This window comes from Podarcis pityusensis (assembly GCF_964106645.2).
Source record: "Podarcis pityusensis genome assembly, chromosome: 8".
Classification (NCBI taxonomy): Eukaryota; Metazoa; Chordata; class Lepidosauria; order Squamata; family Lacertidae; genus Podarcis; species Podarcis pityusensis.
This window is the reverse complement of record NC_138033.1, coordinates 14931368-14948333: the sequence shown is the minus strand read 5'-3', so window position 1 is coordinate 14948333 and position 16966 is coordinate 14931368. Positions and strand designations below refer to the sequence as shown.

The 16966-nt window shown below is 45.2% G+C and overlaps 2 protein-coding genes and 1 long non-coding RNA gene across 6 annotated transcripts in view; 1 reads left to right on the top strand and 2 right to left on the bottom strand.

The window, feature by feature from the left end:
• Nucleotides 1-16966, bottom strand: part of LOC308484270 (interferon-inducible GTPase 5-like) — a 43139-nt gene that overhangs the window by 15240 nt on the left and 10933 nt on the right. The window lies entirely within an intron of this gene.
• LOC308484610 lies at nt 7845-13688 on the top strand. The gene is made up of 2 exons (XR_013990039.1): nt 7845-8165; nt 12071-13688. It is a non-coding gene; the product is annotated as an uncharacterized lncRNA (long non-coding RNA).
• Nucleotides 9231-15736, bottom strand: LOC308484244 (interferon-inducible GTPase 5-like; the record flags this gene model as incomplete). Of its 4 annotated transcripts, none has more annotated exons than XM_081019018.1 (2): nt 9231-11207; nt 15516-15736. In XM_081019018.1, 2 exons carry the CDS (start codon nt 15734-15736, stop codon nt 10034-10036), a joined length of 1395 nt encoding a protein of 464 aa, XP_080875144.1. In that variant the 3' UTR covers nt 9231-10033. The 4 variants fall into 4 exon arrangements, with proteins under 4 accessions (XP_080875144.1, XP_080875145.1, XP_080875146.1 ...); XM_081019019.1 differs by having other exon boundaries at nt 15524-15650; XM_081019020.1 differs by lacking the exon at nt 15516-15736 and adding an exon at nt 14848-14972.

Here is a 16966-nt window from a genome sequence, read left to right as displayed (position 1 = left end):
GCTCTTTCTGGTCTGGTTTGAGTTCTTGTGCATGTTCCCTAAATACATTTTAAAAAAAAAGCAAGCGCAACTCAGACAAAAGCGTTAGCAGCATCTGTAGCTCGGTAGGTCCTAGGTTCAATCTGAAGGCAGCCCTTTTGGGGGAAGTTTTTAATATTTGATGTTTTATCGCTTTTTAAAAATTATTAGTATTAATATTCTGTTGGGAGCTGCTCAGAGTGGCTGGGGAAACCCAGCCAGATGGGCGGGGTATAAATATTATTATTATTATTTATCAGTCCCCAGCATCTCCAGGCAGAGCTGAAGGAAGCTCCTGCGGCCAATTGGAAGCCACGCCGGACATTTGGGTTCCAAAGAACGTTTGCAAACCAGAACACTCACTTCCGGGTTTGCGGCATTCGGGAACCAAAACGTTCAAGTCGCAGGGTGTTTGGGATCCAAGGTACGACTGTGTTTGAAATCCTGGAGAGCTGCAGCCAGACATTATAGACAGTGCTGAGATAAATGGACCAATAGTCTGACTTGGTATGAGGCATATTCCTATGGGCTGTGAACATTCTTCTTTCTCACTGAGGAGACACTTCCGCAAGGACACACATTTCGTATTTCATCTTGCGGGTGCAGCCATTGCAAAGAAGATGCAGAGCAGCCTCGGCTCAAACCAAGCCCTGAGCTGTGAACCTTTTGGGAAGGAAATGTACAGCAATCCATTGAATGTGAGCACATTTATAAGTACCATAGACTTACGTCTTGCGTTCTGAGCACCAGCTGCACCCAGGAGAACCAAGGAAAAGCAGAGGATGGGTGGAGACAGCATTGCAGGTTTCTTTTTGAAATCTCGGTGTGCAAAGCCCCACTCAAAGCTTGACGCCTCAGACTACAAGAAGGGATGACCTGAGGGTGGAAGCAGAGCTGCACTGTAGCGATGATGGAGAAGGGATAGAGAACAACCTGAGGACTTGGTGACACTGGGCTGCATCAGCCTTCTGATCCCTTGCATTAGCAGATGGCAGAGTTTCAAGCTGGTGTAATAAAGCAATCCAAAGAAACAGTTGCACGTGTGGAAGCTGTGAAATAAGTAATGCGGCAAGTTTTGGTAATGTACTTATTATACTTAGCAAGCTGACTTACACGGAGTCAGTCCATTGGTGTCTCTAGCTTAGCAATGCCTCCAGGGAGGAATCCACATCGTGATCAACTCCCGCCCGGAAACCAATGTCCCCACTGTGGAAGGACGTGTGGATCCGGAATTGGCCTCCACAGTCACTTACGGACTCATTGTTAAAATCGTGTTAATGGAAGACAATCTTACTCGGCTACGAGTGATCGCCAAAGAAGAAGAATTCACACTTACCCTTTGCCCCATGCTATCTAGGCACAAGTCTGAGCTTGCCTGGTCTGTGTCAAAGGGGTCCCCCCCCCCCCACTTTCTGCAGGAAAACCTGATCTTCACTGCTGAATCAGAGCAGACAACAAGTATTTAAGGCAGGGGTCTCTTTCAGCCCTATGTGGAGATGCCAGGGAGTGAATCCATGCCCTTCTGCATGCAGGGCAGATGTCCTACTCCTGAGCTAGGGCCCCTGAGTTTTCCCATCTGCAGCAATGCCCCACCTGCACAGTAAATACAGTGGTACCTCGGGTTATGTACTTAATTCATTCTGGAGGTCCGTTCTTAACCTGAAACTGTTGTCTCTCTCTCTCTATATATATATATATTGATTTTAACATATAAATTATAAAATGTACCACAAAGCTTATCACTTATACAATCTTTTTAGACTTCCATCAGCACCTCTGATGATCCACCGTTTTAACCACTTCTTAACTTTATATTGCCTTTACATCTCTTAACAATTCATCCTTCCCCTTCTCCATTTTTGCAATACTTTCAATAATACTCCTCACAAAACTTCTTGCAAACCTACAAATGTTGTCTGACATTCACAAATACTTTTCAAGTAGTCCGTAAATTTACTCTAGTCTTCCGTGAATTTCTGGTCCCACCGGTTTTGAATCCTTCCTGTTAGTTTATCTAGTTCTGCATAGTCCATTAACTTCATTCTCTATTCTTCAATCGTCGGTAATTCTTCTTGCTTCCATTTTTGGGCCAGTAATATTCTTCAGGATGAGAACAGAAATCGTGTGGTGGCAGCGTGACAGCAGCAGGAGGCCTCATTAGCTAAAGTGGTGCTTCAGGTTAAGAACAGTTTCAGGAATATTACTAACCTGAAACTGTTCTTAACCTGAAGCACCACTTTAGCTAATGGGGCCTCCTGCTGCTGTCACGCTGCCACCACACGATTTCTGTTCTCATCCTGAAGCAAAGTTCTTAACCCAAGGTACTATTTCTGGGTTAGGGGAGTCTGTAACCTGAAGCATCTGTAACCTGAAGCGTATGTAACCTGAGGTACCACTGTATACTGCTAAGTGGCTTGTAACTTAGTGTTGTGTTGGACGCAGCCCATTAACATTTTCATGGATGAATCACTTCCTTTGAAGCAACATCACAATACAAAAAGAACGTCTATAATTGCCTGCCTGCACGCAAGCGGACATATTTAACAATATTGCGTATATCAAAGCAATTTCAAATCCAGTACAGGTGCTGACAGGGGCAAAAATAATAATCTCCACTTAGAAGGCTTGCTGAAAGAGGAATTGGATTTCCTCCCTCCCAAGTGAATTCATGGAGGACAAGGCTGTCCATGGACTCTAGCCACAATAACTCTGTAAATTTGCCTCTGTTGGAGACAGTATGCCTCTGGATGCCAGCTGCTGTGGGTCTCAAGCGGGGAGAAGCTTGTGGGCTGCATGAGGGACTGCATGCTGAAATTCCTGCATTGCAGGGGGTTGGACTAGATGACCCTGGGGGATCTCTTTCAACTCTATGATTTTCCTGAGTATCTTGGCCACTGTGAGAGCAGGATGTTGGACTAGGCAGGCTGGTCACCTGAACCAGCAGGTGACTGGTAACGACAATAAAAAACCCCACACACAACCATAATAAAACCACCATTAAAGGCAATGGCTTAAAAACTTTGTCAGCATTAGGGACAGATGAAGCTGTCTCTTTTGGTTTCTCTCTGTTTCTCGTTTCTCTGATCTTCAGTTCTCCACATTCCCAAAGCAATTTTTGTTTCTCTTTAAACCCTCAGGAAAGTTCACGTACAAACAAAGTTCCTGCCAACAAGAACCACATTTTTGTTTGCAGATTCTAACATGTACGTTTTTGCAAGCAATTCCCCACCCCCCTTTTGCATATTCTTTGTAGGTAAAACTTTTGTTACCATCTTCCTCCTTTGCTTTGCTACTGCTTCCCTCTGAAATGAGAGGAGAGACACTGGACCATCTCTAGAGGAAATCGGACCCACCCGCCACTGTTTTGCAACAGCTGGTCTCAACACCCGACTTCTGGGTGGAGCGGGGAGGTTAAAGAGGGAAGACTGATGGGTTGATGTGAATGATTTTTGGACTAGGAGGAAGGTTGAGGTTTTGTTTAGCTGTTAATTAATGGGTCTGGTTATTGCCTTGTTCATTATTTGAGTATTTTTAAAAAATGGATTCCATGTTTATATGGAATATTAATGTATTAATGTCTTACGTGATTCCCCCCTCAAGGTATTATGTACTGTATATCTTTTTTTGCTGTAAGTCACTTGGAGACATTTGGGTGACAAGCAACTGAGAATGAATGAATTTCTGCATGCGTTGTTTGGTTGGAGAACTGCACACTGCAACATTCAGAGATATCCAAATTTCGAAGGATAGCTGTGCTTTGGTTCACATACTGGTTTGAGAAGTACAAATCGGGTAGTTTCTTATTAAAATACAAAGAAAACCATACCCTACCCCAATCACTAGCTAAGATTAAAAACAACAACTGTAAAAGAACAATGCAACAGACACATTAAAGAACAATAATTTTTGAGCTGACATTGTTGAGTCTTGTGAAGGGTCTTAAAATATTTAATCCAGATTGAGATTGTTTTCATTTTGCAATATTCCCAATGAAACAAAACTGAATTTGTTTGTTTTAACAACATAGGCTACAGGTCGCCCACTGCTTTTCTATCAGAGCTTCTTCTATTACAACCCCATCATCCCTGATCACTGGCCAGTCTGGCAAGCACTGATGGGAGTTGCATTCCTCTTTGGTTGGAAGAGGGACTAAGCTCTCACCTGCAGTTTGCCTGGCAGTCACTTCCCCATGGAATGCAAGGGCAGGTAAAGACACTGGGTGCACGAAGCACTCCGGCTGCTGCGACCCCCCCAACCCCAATCCTCTTTGTGGAAGCACAGGTTATCCTGCTATTTGGTTTCTAAATGGAATAAACTACAGGTGCATACCAGAGATGAGATGAGAAACAGAGAAAACAACTCAGCTACAAGGAACTAAAAGGTTTGGAATGAGAGTGGATTCCATTCGTTGAAAGAGAGGATGGGAGCCCACAGTTTGCTTATTTAAAGTTTTTCTCTACATTTATGATACGGCAACCCTCCCCGGAATGCAAGTTTTATTAATAAAATATCTATACAAGTGAGGATGGGAGAAACTGGAATATAAATATGGACTTTAACAAAACTGGAACTGTGTGTATGAGAGAAAGGAACTGATAGGGAAGGGGAGGGCAATGCTATGTTTTGAAAATATGGAGCAAAGTTCTCCCTAACCTCCATTATCCACAAAGGAATGTGTTTGAGATAAGGACAATTGGCCATAAATCAGTGGCAGGGAGGAAAGGAGTCTACCAGCTGCGGGAATAGAAGTTTCTGGATTAACTATCTGTAGTCTGGATTCAGACTGTTCTTCCTAGGCTGGCTGGGGAAAATGGCAAGCTGGAATCACAGGGCAGAGTGATGCAGTGATTTTTGGAAACACTGGGATAACCGCTTCTCTCGGGGTGCGATGGAAACCATCAACAGTTGCAGGAATAAAAGATTCAACACCATATATGAACAGGAAAACATCATGGGGGGAAACTGTTACACGCAGGAAAGAATAAGGATTACAGTTAGAATTCTTCACTTGAAATTTTATAAATTACCTAATATACCATCGCAAATAGAAATCACAACTGTAGCTGTTAAATAAGGAATTATTATATCTGAAATGAATGGAATGGAAATTATTAAAATTTTGGAACGCAGAAAAAATGTAGAAGAATGAAGCCATCATATCTAGCATGTGAGAGGGCCAGTTTAATTAAATTGTATAATTTGACATTTGAATAATTGGTATTAATAACTGTATTAATTGGATAAAATTGGTATTGCTATAATGAGGCTGCTATTGGAATGATACTGGAAAATCAATAATAATAATAATAATAATAATAATAACCTACATAAGAAATGTATTTTCCAAAACTGATAAAGTACCTTAAGTTACGAAAGAAAAAAACACTGCAGTACAAGATTTAGCATTTCTAGAACTATTTCCAGATTGAATTTTAACAAAATGTCCAGAATTAACATTTTCAGTTCTGAATGTCTAACAGCTGCCCTGTTTCAAATATATATGAAATTGCATTTATTCTAAGGCTGCCAGAGGCAGGATAACGGGCATATATTTGTCAGACCTAACAAGGTTTTACTTACTGAATTCAAAGAATGGCTTACCTGGCGGTTGTTCCTGAGAATCCCAGTGACTTTGTTCTTCTGTGGCAGGCAAGAAATATGGAGTGACCATTAGGTCACTCTGTATGCCCTAAACTTCATTCGCTATTGAAAGAGTGATAAGTTTCTTTTGGGAGATGAGAGCAGTTTCTGAGGCGGCACCCTTACATTCTAACATTAAATGAGGCATTGTGCAATATGAAAAGGCTTTCCTGGTCAGTGAGGTTGTCACAAAGCTGCAATTGGGAAACTGACAGTGCTTACCTCTGTTTCACCTGAGAGGAATCCCTCCCTATTTCATACCTTGTTCAGCAGCCTTCATTGTTTGCAAAGGTCGATGTCTCATAGGATCAAAGAGTTGGAAGGGACTGTGAGGATCATCTGGTCCAACTCCCTGCAATGTAGGAATATGCAACTGGTCCATATAGGGATCGAACCTGCAACCTTGGTGGTGTCAGTAAAAACCCATGCATGTAGGCTTTGTGGTTGGTTTCTGACTAAAAAGTCCCGGTAGTGCAAGGACTTTTGGCTGCATATGGTTCAGCTTAGTTTTCGAACGTTCTGGCTCCCGAAATTCCCCAATCCCGAATGCCACAAGTGACTGTTCCGGTTTGCAAACTATTTTTGGAAGCCTAACGTCCGATGGGGCTTCTGCGGCAGGAGTTTTCTGCAGCCAACCAGAAGCCACACCTTGGTTTCTGAACATTTTGGAAGTCAAACGGACTTCCGGAACAGATTCCATTCGACTTCCAAGGTACGTCAGTATTGCATGTCAAAACTCAATAACAACAATTTAATTTACAATGAAAATGCAAATGAATATATCATCAAATCAATGCACTAAAAACAATATATTGCAATCCAAATAATTCATTTTGACAATATAGACATGCTATTTTCAAATTCATTATAAAATAACCATTAGAACATATCAGTTAATGTAAATTAAACACAAGAAATTTCAGAACAAATCACATATTAAGAATAAAAAAAGGAGCCACTGTATCAGTTAGGTCTAAAACAGAATTAGGCAAGATTCTTAGCTGGTCAGATCTTGTCATAATAGAATGGTTTTGTCCTTGCTGAAAAGGAGCAGGCTTATATTTCTCAATAAATGAGAGAGAAGGCATTTGTTGTCCATCAAAGCATGATATGTTTGCTGGAAGGAATTCATATACTCACTCTGGATGATTCATGGCTGAGTTCTAGGTGTCATTGGGTTCTGCAGAATGAATTAGGCATATGCAACTGATCCCTCCTTGAAGCGGGCAGTACACTGGCATCAGCATGGCTTTGGGGAAGGCTTCTCACTGCTTAGCCAAATCGGAGCCAAATTGCAAACATTAGTTCCAGGGCATGAATCAAGTTCCAGTTGAACAAGTTGCTGGAAACAATTGCAGATCGATCAGGGGGCTGGGGATGTCGGGGGGGGGGGGCGAGGATGGAGAGATGGGGTGGGAAGGGAAGGAGGGATCAGTTGCATATGCCTAAATCTAAAAACTTTTTTTGAGGTCAAAAATGGAGCATGACACAAAACTGTAGAAGTAAGTAAGGTGGAGTGCAAAATGCTTGCATGCAAAATAAGCAAGAGTTCATATGTCACATTGCTGTGTGTGTGTGTGTGTGTGTGTGTGTATTGCAGAATATTTTATTTCACTCCCAATAAAATGCAATTAAGGCACCAGTTTGGCTGCTTTTAAGGAGCTAAACAGTGATCAAAATGAAAGTGCTTATTTTTAAGCAGTAAAGGTAAAGGACCCCTGGACAGTTAAGTTCAGTCAAAGGCGACTATAGGGTTGCGGCGTTCATCTCGCTTTCAGGCCGGGGGAGCTGGCATTTGTCCACAGACAGTTTTTCCGGGTCATGCTACCAACATAACTAAACCGCTACTGGTGCAACAGAACACCGTGACGGAAGCCAAGAGTGCATGGAAACGCCATTTACCTTCCTGCCGCAGCGGTACCTATTTATCTACTTGCACTGGCATGCTTTCACACTGCGAGATTGGCAGAAGCTGGGACAGAGCAATGGGAGCTCACCAGCAAAAGGTTAATATATATCATTAAAACAACTCTTCATGTATGCAACATTAACCCTGCCCTTGCAGGTGCCTGCAGTGCCTGGAGACAATCAACCAGAGGAGGAATGACCACTGGGAGGATTGCAGAAAGAGAAATGAAAAATACCTGTTGCTGCCGCCCCTTCTTACCTCTTTTTCGGAACATCTATAGAGGCACTGCTGGCCAGCTTTGTGCTCCAGAGATGTTCTGAAAAAGAGGTAAGAAGGGGCAGCAGCAACAGGTATTTTTCATTTCCCCACAGGGGTTGTGCTTGTTCTAGGTGGGTGCTAAAATTAGAATGCTTATATTTAGCTTGCAATAAAACTTTCAAAAGACATTAAGCGGAAACGCCTCTTTCTGTTGCAAAAGATTACCTCTTGGCCCTGGCATGGTTCGTGAGCCTTTATCGTCACCGTATATCATCTATAAATTACCTAATATTATGTGTCATTGCAAAATAAGTTTTAAAAAGCAGATCCCTGCCTGCAGGTAAGCAATGTGACTACAGATCTTCCTGGGACTTTGCCACACATTGTGCAGTGCAGTTTAATTCGTACCATTTACAGTGTTCTTTCTGTAAACAAAAACAGGCAGCCATTTTGACCCCCCACAATGAAACAAATGGCTGAAACTCCCCATTGTCAACCACGCATAGAGGGGTACGGTAAATTGTGGGTGGGGTGGTTTAGTTCTGTCCTAATCCCACAGTATAATAGCTTCACCTCAGCCTTCCCAAAGCAAGTAATGCTTCAGAGGTTTTGGACTACAACTCCCATCAGGTCTAGCCAGCATGGCCAATGAAGCCCAACACATCTGGAAGGCATCAGTTTGAGGTAGGCTGTAGGGATCTTCCAGATGTCCTTTTTATTGAGCATTCATATCTGAGCTTATACTGGGGTGATTATACGTGATCCCACTTTCTATACCCTTTGCATCTGCAAATGTTTTGGGATGGTCATTCTGCTTCATTTGCAATAGGCACAGACTCCATAGTTTCCTGCTAAAGCCCAGCAACTTTTTCGTAACACAAATATTCATGGGTGTGTGTGTTGCCCACTTTTGTCACAATACAGAGCAAGAGTGACCTTCCAGATGGCAATAATAACCGAGTGACATTGAGGAACTATTGCTGAACTCTTAATAGAGTGGAATGGTATCTGGATGGCCCACTATAAACACACACCTCCATGTATTTTTATTGTGTCGATGACATGTTGTCTCAAGGCAAATCTAAAAAAATGTAGTATAAACACTGACAACTGGGAAACACTGCCCTGTGAGCACTCCAGTTGGAGAATGGCCTTTATCAAAGGTGCCATGGGCTTTGGAGACACTCGAACTCAGGACGCTAGGGAGAAACATGCTAAGAGGAAGGCACGCTTGGCAAATCCACACTGTGATCTACTCCTGCCTGGAAACCAATGTCCCCACTGTGGAAGGACGTGTGGATCCAGAATTGGCCTCCACAGTCATGGACTCACTGTTAAAACCGTGTTTATGGAAGACAGTCTTACTCGGCTACAAGTGATCGCCAAAGAATGAGGGGGGTCTAGATAATTCACCATATTTTTCATTTATGAGACTTTCATGGAAAACTGAAAGCTGATTAGTCAGTTTGGCCATATTTTAAAAGGAGAAAATCCAAACACAAAAGTGTATGGTTTTTTCTCCCCCAAAAAAGCTACACTGCCGACATGGGCTGCCGTACATCTGGATTTTGCTGGACATTTCTAGAATAATTAGAGTGACCATGTGAAAGCAGTGTTGATTATAACACAAACGTCCTGGAAGTGGCAAGGAGATTAATTTAACCAATTAGTTTATTTCATGAAAACTTATACACCGCTTGATTCTAATAAAACCTCAAAGCAGTTTGCAAAGAGATAAACCAATAAAACTAGGAAACAATTACAGTCGTGCTTTAAGTGAATGCTGCAGCCTCCATAAATTATAACTTGAGACCATCCTTGCAAGCAGGTTCACATAGTTCACTAGTTTTTCTAGTCTGACATCATATACAGAGCAATTCATCAGTGGACTGAAAGAATTATGAATAGGAAAAAGTCCATTTGTCCCAAAGTCTCCTTTTGGTATTGGTCTTAATTCTTATACATTGGATAGAGATACTAATTTTAAAGTAACTGAGGGGGTATTATGCTGGCATTCAGATTATTTCACTTAGGGTGTTTTGAAAATGAGAAGCCTAAGATTTATGGAATTTTAAAAATAAAAAACCTGATCATCTGATTATTATTCTTTTAATGTCTTTTGGTGGTGGTTGTTTAAAAAATGGAAACGTATAATTCACCAGATACTATATATCAAGCACTTAGTCATCATGGCACATCTGCTTGCTACTAAATGGACTTTTTTCCCTCTGCCTCAAGAGCTTTGGACAAAACCCTCTTGGTGTCATCAGCAGCACCCGATATGCATTTCTGCAGCATGAAGTAGGTGCGAGGAAGCGAAATCCCAAGGGACAGAAGGCAGCCAAAGATGGGGAAATGCTCCCAGCGGTGATATTCATAAGCCATCACTGAGAGTCCCACCAAGTCTGGCAGCACCCATAAAATGGCAGAGAACATTCCCAGGGACTGCATTGCTGCTTTAAGGGCTGTGCTTGTCTTTCCAACACACTGGGCCAGAGCTGCAAGGGATGGATTGTCCAGGCCAAAGTCCAGGAAGCACCAGGAGCGGAACTTTCTAAACAGAAATATGGGAAGAAGGAAGGGAACTGGGCTTCCAAGAGCCACCAGCAAACAAAGCCTTTTGGTCCAAATCTTCTCCTTCACAGTGGTTTTCTTTTTCTCTAAGATAGGCAGGCAGATGTTAGGGAAGCGGAGCAGGAAGGCTTGCCTCTTCAGCCGCAAGAGATCGTTCTTCAGCGTTTCCTGCAGGAGGGGGAAATCAAAGCAGTCGGCTTCCCAGTTGGAGACGATGAAGACTTGTGGGTCCCTCACTCCTTCTCTTACCAAGCACTCTTTGCAGTCCTCCTGGATGTGCAAGAGGACCTTCTTCTCATTGTAGCCAGATGGCTGTTGCCTCTTGGCGGCCGACAGGTCCAGGTCTGCTTTTGTGCGCACAAAGTAGAAGCTCTTGCCCATATCTTGGATCTCACGGACCAGGTCAGAATGGGTGGAGCGGAAGCGCTGGGAGCCGACGATGACGAAGAAATCAAAGTGATTCAAATCGACCTTCTTCTCAAATTTGTCCTCCCCAAAAGTTGCCATTCCCCTTCCAGGGTGGTCCCAAAGGATCACTTGCGGAAGTGTTGGGTGTGGGTAATCCTTGACTTGCACTGTCGTCATCTGTATGCCAGTCGCAGCGGCACGTGGGTCATTGGCACGAAGACCCAGCATGGCATTGATGAAGGAGGACTTCCCGGAGCCGGGCTCTCCTACTACGGCAATGTGGAGCGGAGTGCTGTTGAAAAAGTGCAGTGGTTTTGCCAGCACGTGTGACATAGAGTCTGCCAATTGGCCCTGAGAAATGGCTACCTCAAAGTCTTCCACCATTGTGGATCTCGGTGCGCTGCAGAGAAAGGAAGCAGGAAAATGTTAAGCGACTGGCCTAACTAGAAGCATTCATTAGTGGCATGCCCTCCGTAAAATTTCCAGCGTCGCCAATATTATTATAATTTGCCGAGCAACAAAGCTTTACAGGTAGATGGTATGAATCCCATCACATCCCATAATTCAGAAGTGAGTGCAAGGATAAAGTGCCCAAAGGTCATGGGACGTCAGGAGCTGTAGTTGGCGAACAATAAAACACCCGTTGTCTGTGAAGTTAACTCTTTACTCAAAGAAAACCAAACAGCGCAGGCCGAGTGAACACAGCAACTCTTCCCAGTATCTCTTGCCCCAAGGAAGCTGTTGCGAGGACTGAAGGTCCCCACATCCCCCGCTCTCTAAGGCTCCTTCTTCCCCAGCAACCTGAGGTTTCTTTGTCTTGTCTCTCATTGCTCTAGTCTCTTCATTCCTCTTCATGTTCTGGAAGACCAGGGGGGAGGGAAACTGGTTACACCACAAGGGGGAGATTCCCTGTCTCTACTCTGCCTCTTGACCCCCCTCCAGTTCTGCCTCTGATTCTGGACCACTCTCTGCCACAGACTCTTCCTGCTCACTAAACCCTGTTGCCTCTTCAGCTTCTGACATCATCTCCTCCTCCCAGTCTGCTCTCTCTTCTCCATCTGACCACTCATCTCCATCCCACCCCCAATCCCTTGGCTCTGAGATTCTTCTCCTGGGGGTTCCCCAACTGGTGCCTCCCACCACTCCTCTGATTCCATGACACAGGAGCAGAGCCCAAGAGCCCCGAATACAGAGAGGGACATGAGGAAGGGGACTCTCAGCATTTTAAGAAACTGCACTTCCTAATTTTTGATTTTTTTTTAGGTTGGGGAGGGACGCTGTGCCCATTACATTGATGATTAAACCTTACATGTTTTTTAGAAAGATGCAACAAAGAGTTATCAGTCTGAAGGTGCAGAAGAGGGGGGTCTGGTCAAAAAGAAGAAGGGGTTGGGGCAGTTTTATTTAAGAATGTTTTAAGAGCGTATCCTACCTTTACACACTGCATGTAAATTCTGCCCCTGCTTGTCATTTAAGTCAGATGTTTTCAACCTTTTTGGGTCCCCAGCTCCTTTGACCAAGTACCTTCTTTCTGCAGCACCCCTGTGGGGCTCAGAAGCCCAGTTATGTCACCCCTTGCCTGCAGAGCTGGCAGCCTCTCATCTTTTTTCAAACAACCCCCCTCCTTGTTAAGTCTTCCCTCAGTCTCCTCTCCCCTCTCCTTGGGAGTCCTCTGGGCAGCTGCTGATGCCGCCCCTGGTCTCTGAGTTGCCCTCCCTGCCCTCAATAGAGGTGCCTCCTCACACTGCCCCATGGGGGTCTGGGACTTGTCTGTCCATTCCCAACAGCAAGGGCTGGTGGTCTGGCTGGCTGGGCTCCTTTGCCCACTTGCCTGCTTACTCTGAGGCCCCGTTTCAGCTCCTGGAAACCAGCACCCCCTGGCCAGCCCCAGAGGCACCATTCGCCTGGGGAGCTTAGAATCATAGAATCATAGAGTTGGAAGAGACCACAAGGGCCATCGAGTCCAACCCCCTGCCAAGCAGGAAACGCCATCAGAGCACTCCTGACATATGGTTGTCAAGCCTCTGCTTAAAGACCTCCAAAGAAGGAGACTCCACCACACTCCTTGGCAGCAAATTCCACTGTCGAACAGCTCTTACTGTCAGGAAGTTCTTCCTAATGTTTAGGTGGAATCTTCTTTCTTGTAGTTTGGATCCATTGCTCCATGTCTGCTTCTCTGGAGCAGCAGAAAACAACCTTTCTCCCTCCTCTATGTGACATCCTTTTATATATTTGAACATGGCTATCATATCACCCCTTAACCTCCTCTTCTCCAGGCTAAACATGCCCAGCCCCCTTAGCCGTTCCTCATAAGGCATCGTTTCCAGGCCTTTGACCATTTTGGTTGCCCTCCTCTGGACACGTTCCAGTTTGTCAGTGTCCTTCTTGAACTGTGGTGCCCAGAACTGGACACAGTACTCCAGGTGAGGTCTGACCAGAGCAGAATACAGTGGCACTATTACTTCCCTTGATCTAGATCAGGGGTCTGCAACCCGCGGCTCCGGAGCCGCATGTGGCTCTTTTACACCTTTGCCGCGGCTCCGGGGCGGATACTAGCAAGGCGAGGAGGCGCATTGTGCGCCCCGACACTCCCCACTGTGGCGGGCGCTGTACTGGCTGTGACGTCGCATGGGGGCGGTGCATGTGTTAGTCACGCACCGTCCTGACGTCACCTTCCCGCCCGCCCGCTACATTGTAAGGGGCATGTACGCTGGTCACTGCATTGAAAGGGGGCATGTACGCTGGTCACTGTTTTGAAGGGGAGTGAAGAACACACACACACACACACACACACACACACACACACACAAAGGTAACTTGTTAATTTAACGTTTATTTCTATGAGGAGGAGTAATTCTGAGGGGTCAAACAAAGAAATAATTTTAAAAAGTGACAAAAAAGTTATTTTTATAATGACGAGTTTTGCGGCTCCCAGTTTTTTTTCCTTCAGAAACGGGTCCAAGTGGCTCTTTTTGTCTTAAAGGTTGTAGACCCCTGATCTAGATGCTATACTCCTATTGATGCAGCCCAGAATTGCATTGGCTTTTTTAGCTGCCGCGTCACACTGTTGGCTCATGTCAAGTTTGTGGTCAACCAAGACTCCTAGTTCCTTTTCACATGTACTGCTCTCAAGCCAGGTGTCACCCATCTTGTATTTGTGCCTCTCATTTTTTTTGCCCAAGTGCAATACTTTACATTTCTCCCTGTTAAAATTCATCTTGTTTGTTTTGGCCCAGTTCTCTAATCTGTCAAGGTCATTTTGAAGTGTGATCCTGTCCTCTGGGGTGTTAGCCACCCCTCCCAATTTGGTGTCATCTGCAAATTTGATCAGGATGCCCTTGAGTCCATCATCCAAGTCGTTGATAAAGATGTTGAATAAGACCGGGCCCAAGACAGAACCCTGTGGCACCCCACTAGTCACTCTTCTCCAGGATGAAGAGGAACCATTGATGAGCACCCTTTGGGTTCGGTCAGTCAGCCAGTTAAAAATTGTAGCCAGGGATGAAGCAACAAACAGCTCTTCAAGCCTTTGGGAGGCAGACACCAGAGGGCATCAGATGAGGGAGTGAATGAAAGAGGGACAGAGGCCTTATGTGTCTAAATTCTCCACCCACTTCCCCCCTCCCCCAAGCTGTACATTACAGTGGTACCTTGGTTTAAAAACATAATCCATTCCGGAAGTCCGGTTATAAACCAAAACAGGTTTTAACCCAAGGCGCTCTCCCCCCCAAAATTGGTTTTGATTTAAAAAAAGGGACAGGCACTTCCGGGTTTGACATGGTTGTAACCCAAAACGGTTGTAATCCAAAGCGGTTGCAAACCAAGGTACCACTGTATCAGCTTTCCCGTGAAATGGTTTCTCTTCTCAGATTGGGGACAGCCTCCCCCCTGCTTCTCCCCAACCTGTGGAAGTACCATACACAAATTCCTCGCCTCTTGATCCCTCAGCAAACCTTTATTTTCTTTCCCCTTCTCTCTCCCCCCCTCCGAAGTTTTTTAGGAGTGAGAGACTTTTCCTCACGCTCCTGACTGGAAATTACCTGGGCGGCTGCTGAGATTTCTTGTTGGTGTTGCTGGGAGAGGAAAGGGAGGGGGGGAGGAGTGCAGATCAGGGTCCAGACTGGAAAGTTGGCCGGAAGTTGCGTCCTTTCTCTCTCTCCCCCCACCCCACCACCTTCCCTTCAGGGAGGGAGCAAGGGAGAGAATGGGATGGGAGCTCTTTTCCTTCTGATCCTGGCATCCAAGGTGAGGGAAGAGCCCGGACACGAGGGGAGGGGTTAATGAATGAGGTCTCCCTCTCTCCCCCCCCCTCCCTCCCTGCTCCAGGTGTGTGTTGGGTATGCGGGCGAAGAGCAGCCCGGAAGGGAGGGCTGCGTGCACCAGAAGGAGGGCAGCCTCGTAGCAGCTGCAGAGGGGATGTCGAATGAACACGCGTCACCGCTGGAAAGGGAGACCCGCGTTGATTTGAGAGCAGTTACTTACAACTCTTATAGTAGCACCAGCTCTGCTTGCTCCCTGGTAATGGCATGTTATTTATTCCCTTTGCAGCGGGGAAGAAGGGCAGCCTTCTCCGACATCATCAAGAATAAAAATAAACGATTCTGCCGCCCCCCGCCTAGCAATGAGCTCAGAGTCTCCTTTAACGCAAACACGCTCAGAAAAAACCCCAAACCACGGAAAACTTCAGAGCCCCAGGAGAACTGCTCACCTCCTTACCTGATGCCAGTCCGAATTTTTTGCAGTAAAGCTCAGTTCCCTCTTCGGAGGCTTTGCTTGCTGGTCTCTTAGGCTTTTCTCCGTCCAACTCTCTTCCTCGCTCCCGCTTTTATTCCCTCTCCCCCCCCCCCCGGTCGTCGCACTAAAAAAAAGGAAAGAAGAAAGCGAAAGTACGAGCGAGGACGAGATTGCAACGCATAGCCAGAGCCGCATTCCCCGCTAGAGGGAGCTCCAAGCAGCCTGATTGACATCAGTGCAGCTGCCTTTAAATGGGAAGGTCCCAAAGGCTCACTCGTGAAACTTGAAGCATCTGAGATGGTTAACCCTTTACCTCTGCGGTAGTTGCCTCTGTGCCAGTCTCAGCAGCTCCCGCGTTTTCTGCACTTAAGCCCCACATGGCCCTGATTTCAGGGGGTGGATCTAGATGACCCTTGGGTTTTCTTCCAGACCTGCAATTCTACGATCCTAGATCCTAGTGGCGGGGAATGTTTTGGCACCTGCAAAGAAGAAAACAGGACAGGTCCTATCACCTGTTTCAACTGCTTTAAGGTTTTATTGCAATTAAGCAGGACATAAATGCTGCGAAATAAACAGTGTTGTTCCACAATGCTTCCTTCATGGCTTGGATGCCTGCAGCTCACGATCTCGTTCGTCCAACAGCAGCAACATCTGTACCATGATGTATTTATTGCTTTAAAAACCTCTTCCAACAAAGCTTTATGTATAGAATGAGTCAGTGCCCATCATACTTTCTAACCCCTATTAACCAGGGCCAGTGAGAAGAATCATGTAGGCAGGATAAAATCTGCCCCTCACTCCTGATATTTGGGTAGATCTTCTGTAATTCAGAGCAGGGCTTTCAGTGTGACTTCCCCTGTTCTGTGGAATAGTATTCCTGCAGAGATACAACAGGAACCTGCTACCAGCAATTTCTGGAAACAACTGAAGATGTTTTCATTCCGACAAGTTTTCCCAGGTGGATGAATAGGTTGCTGCCATGAGTGTCTATTTAGCATTGTTTGGAAACATATTTGCTTTTTTTCCTGTGTTGTTTTAAATGCTTTTCAGCTGTGTTCATTGCATTTTGTACACTGCCCTTTGAGGATGATAATAATAACAATTATAATCATAATAAATAGAAGTCCTGATGAATTTTCCCGAGAACTTTTTAAAAAAGGAAATAGCCAACTTTTTTGGAAAAGTTCTAACGTTCTGCAGAGTGCAGAGCGTCTATAGAGCCCGCACGACACGCTGGCTTTGCAAACCAGGCAGGCAGGAAGGACACCAAACTCTCCTCAGAGTGATCCTAGACTGACAGCAAAGCCTGTGTCTTATCTGACACCCTCAGCCTTAGGCGGACATAATGCAGGGGGACAACAGGCACTGCTCCCTTCAGGGGTTTCTACAGCCTCACACAGGGAGACTCACCTTCCTTTCCCCCAG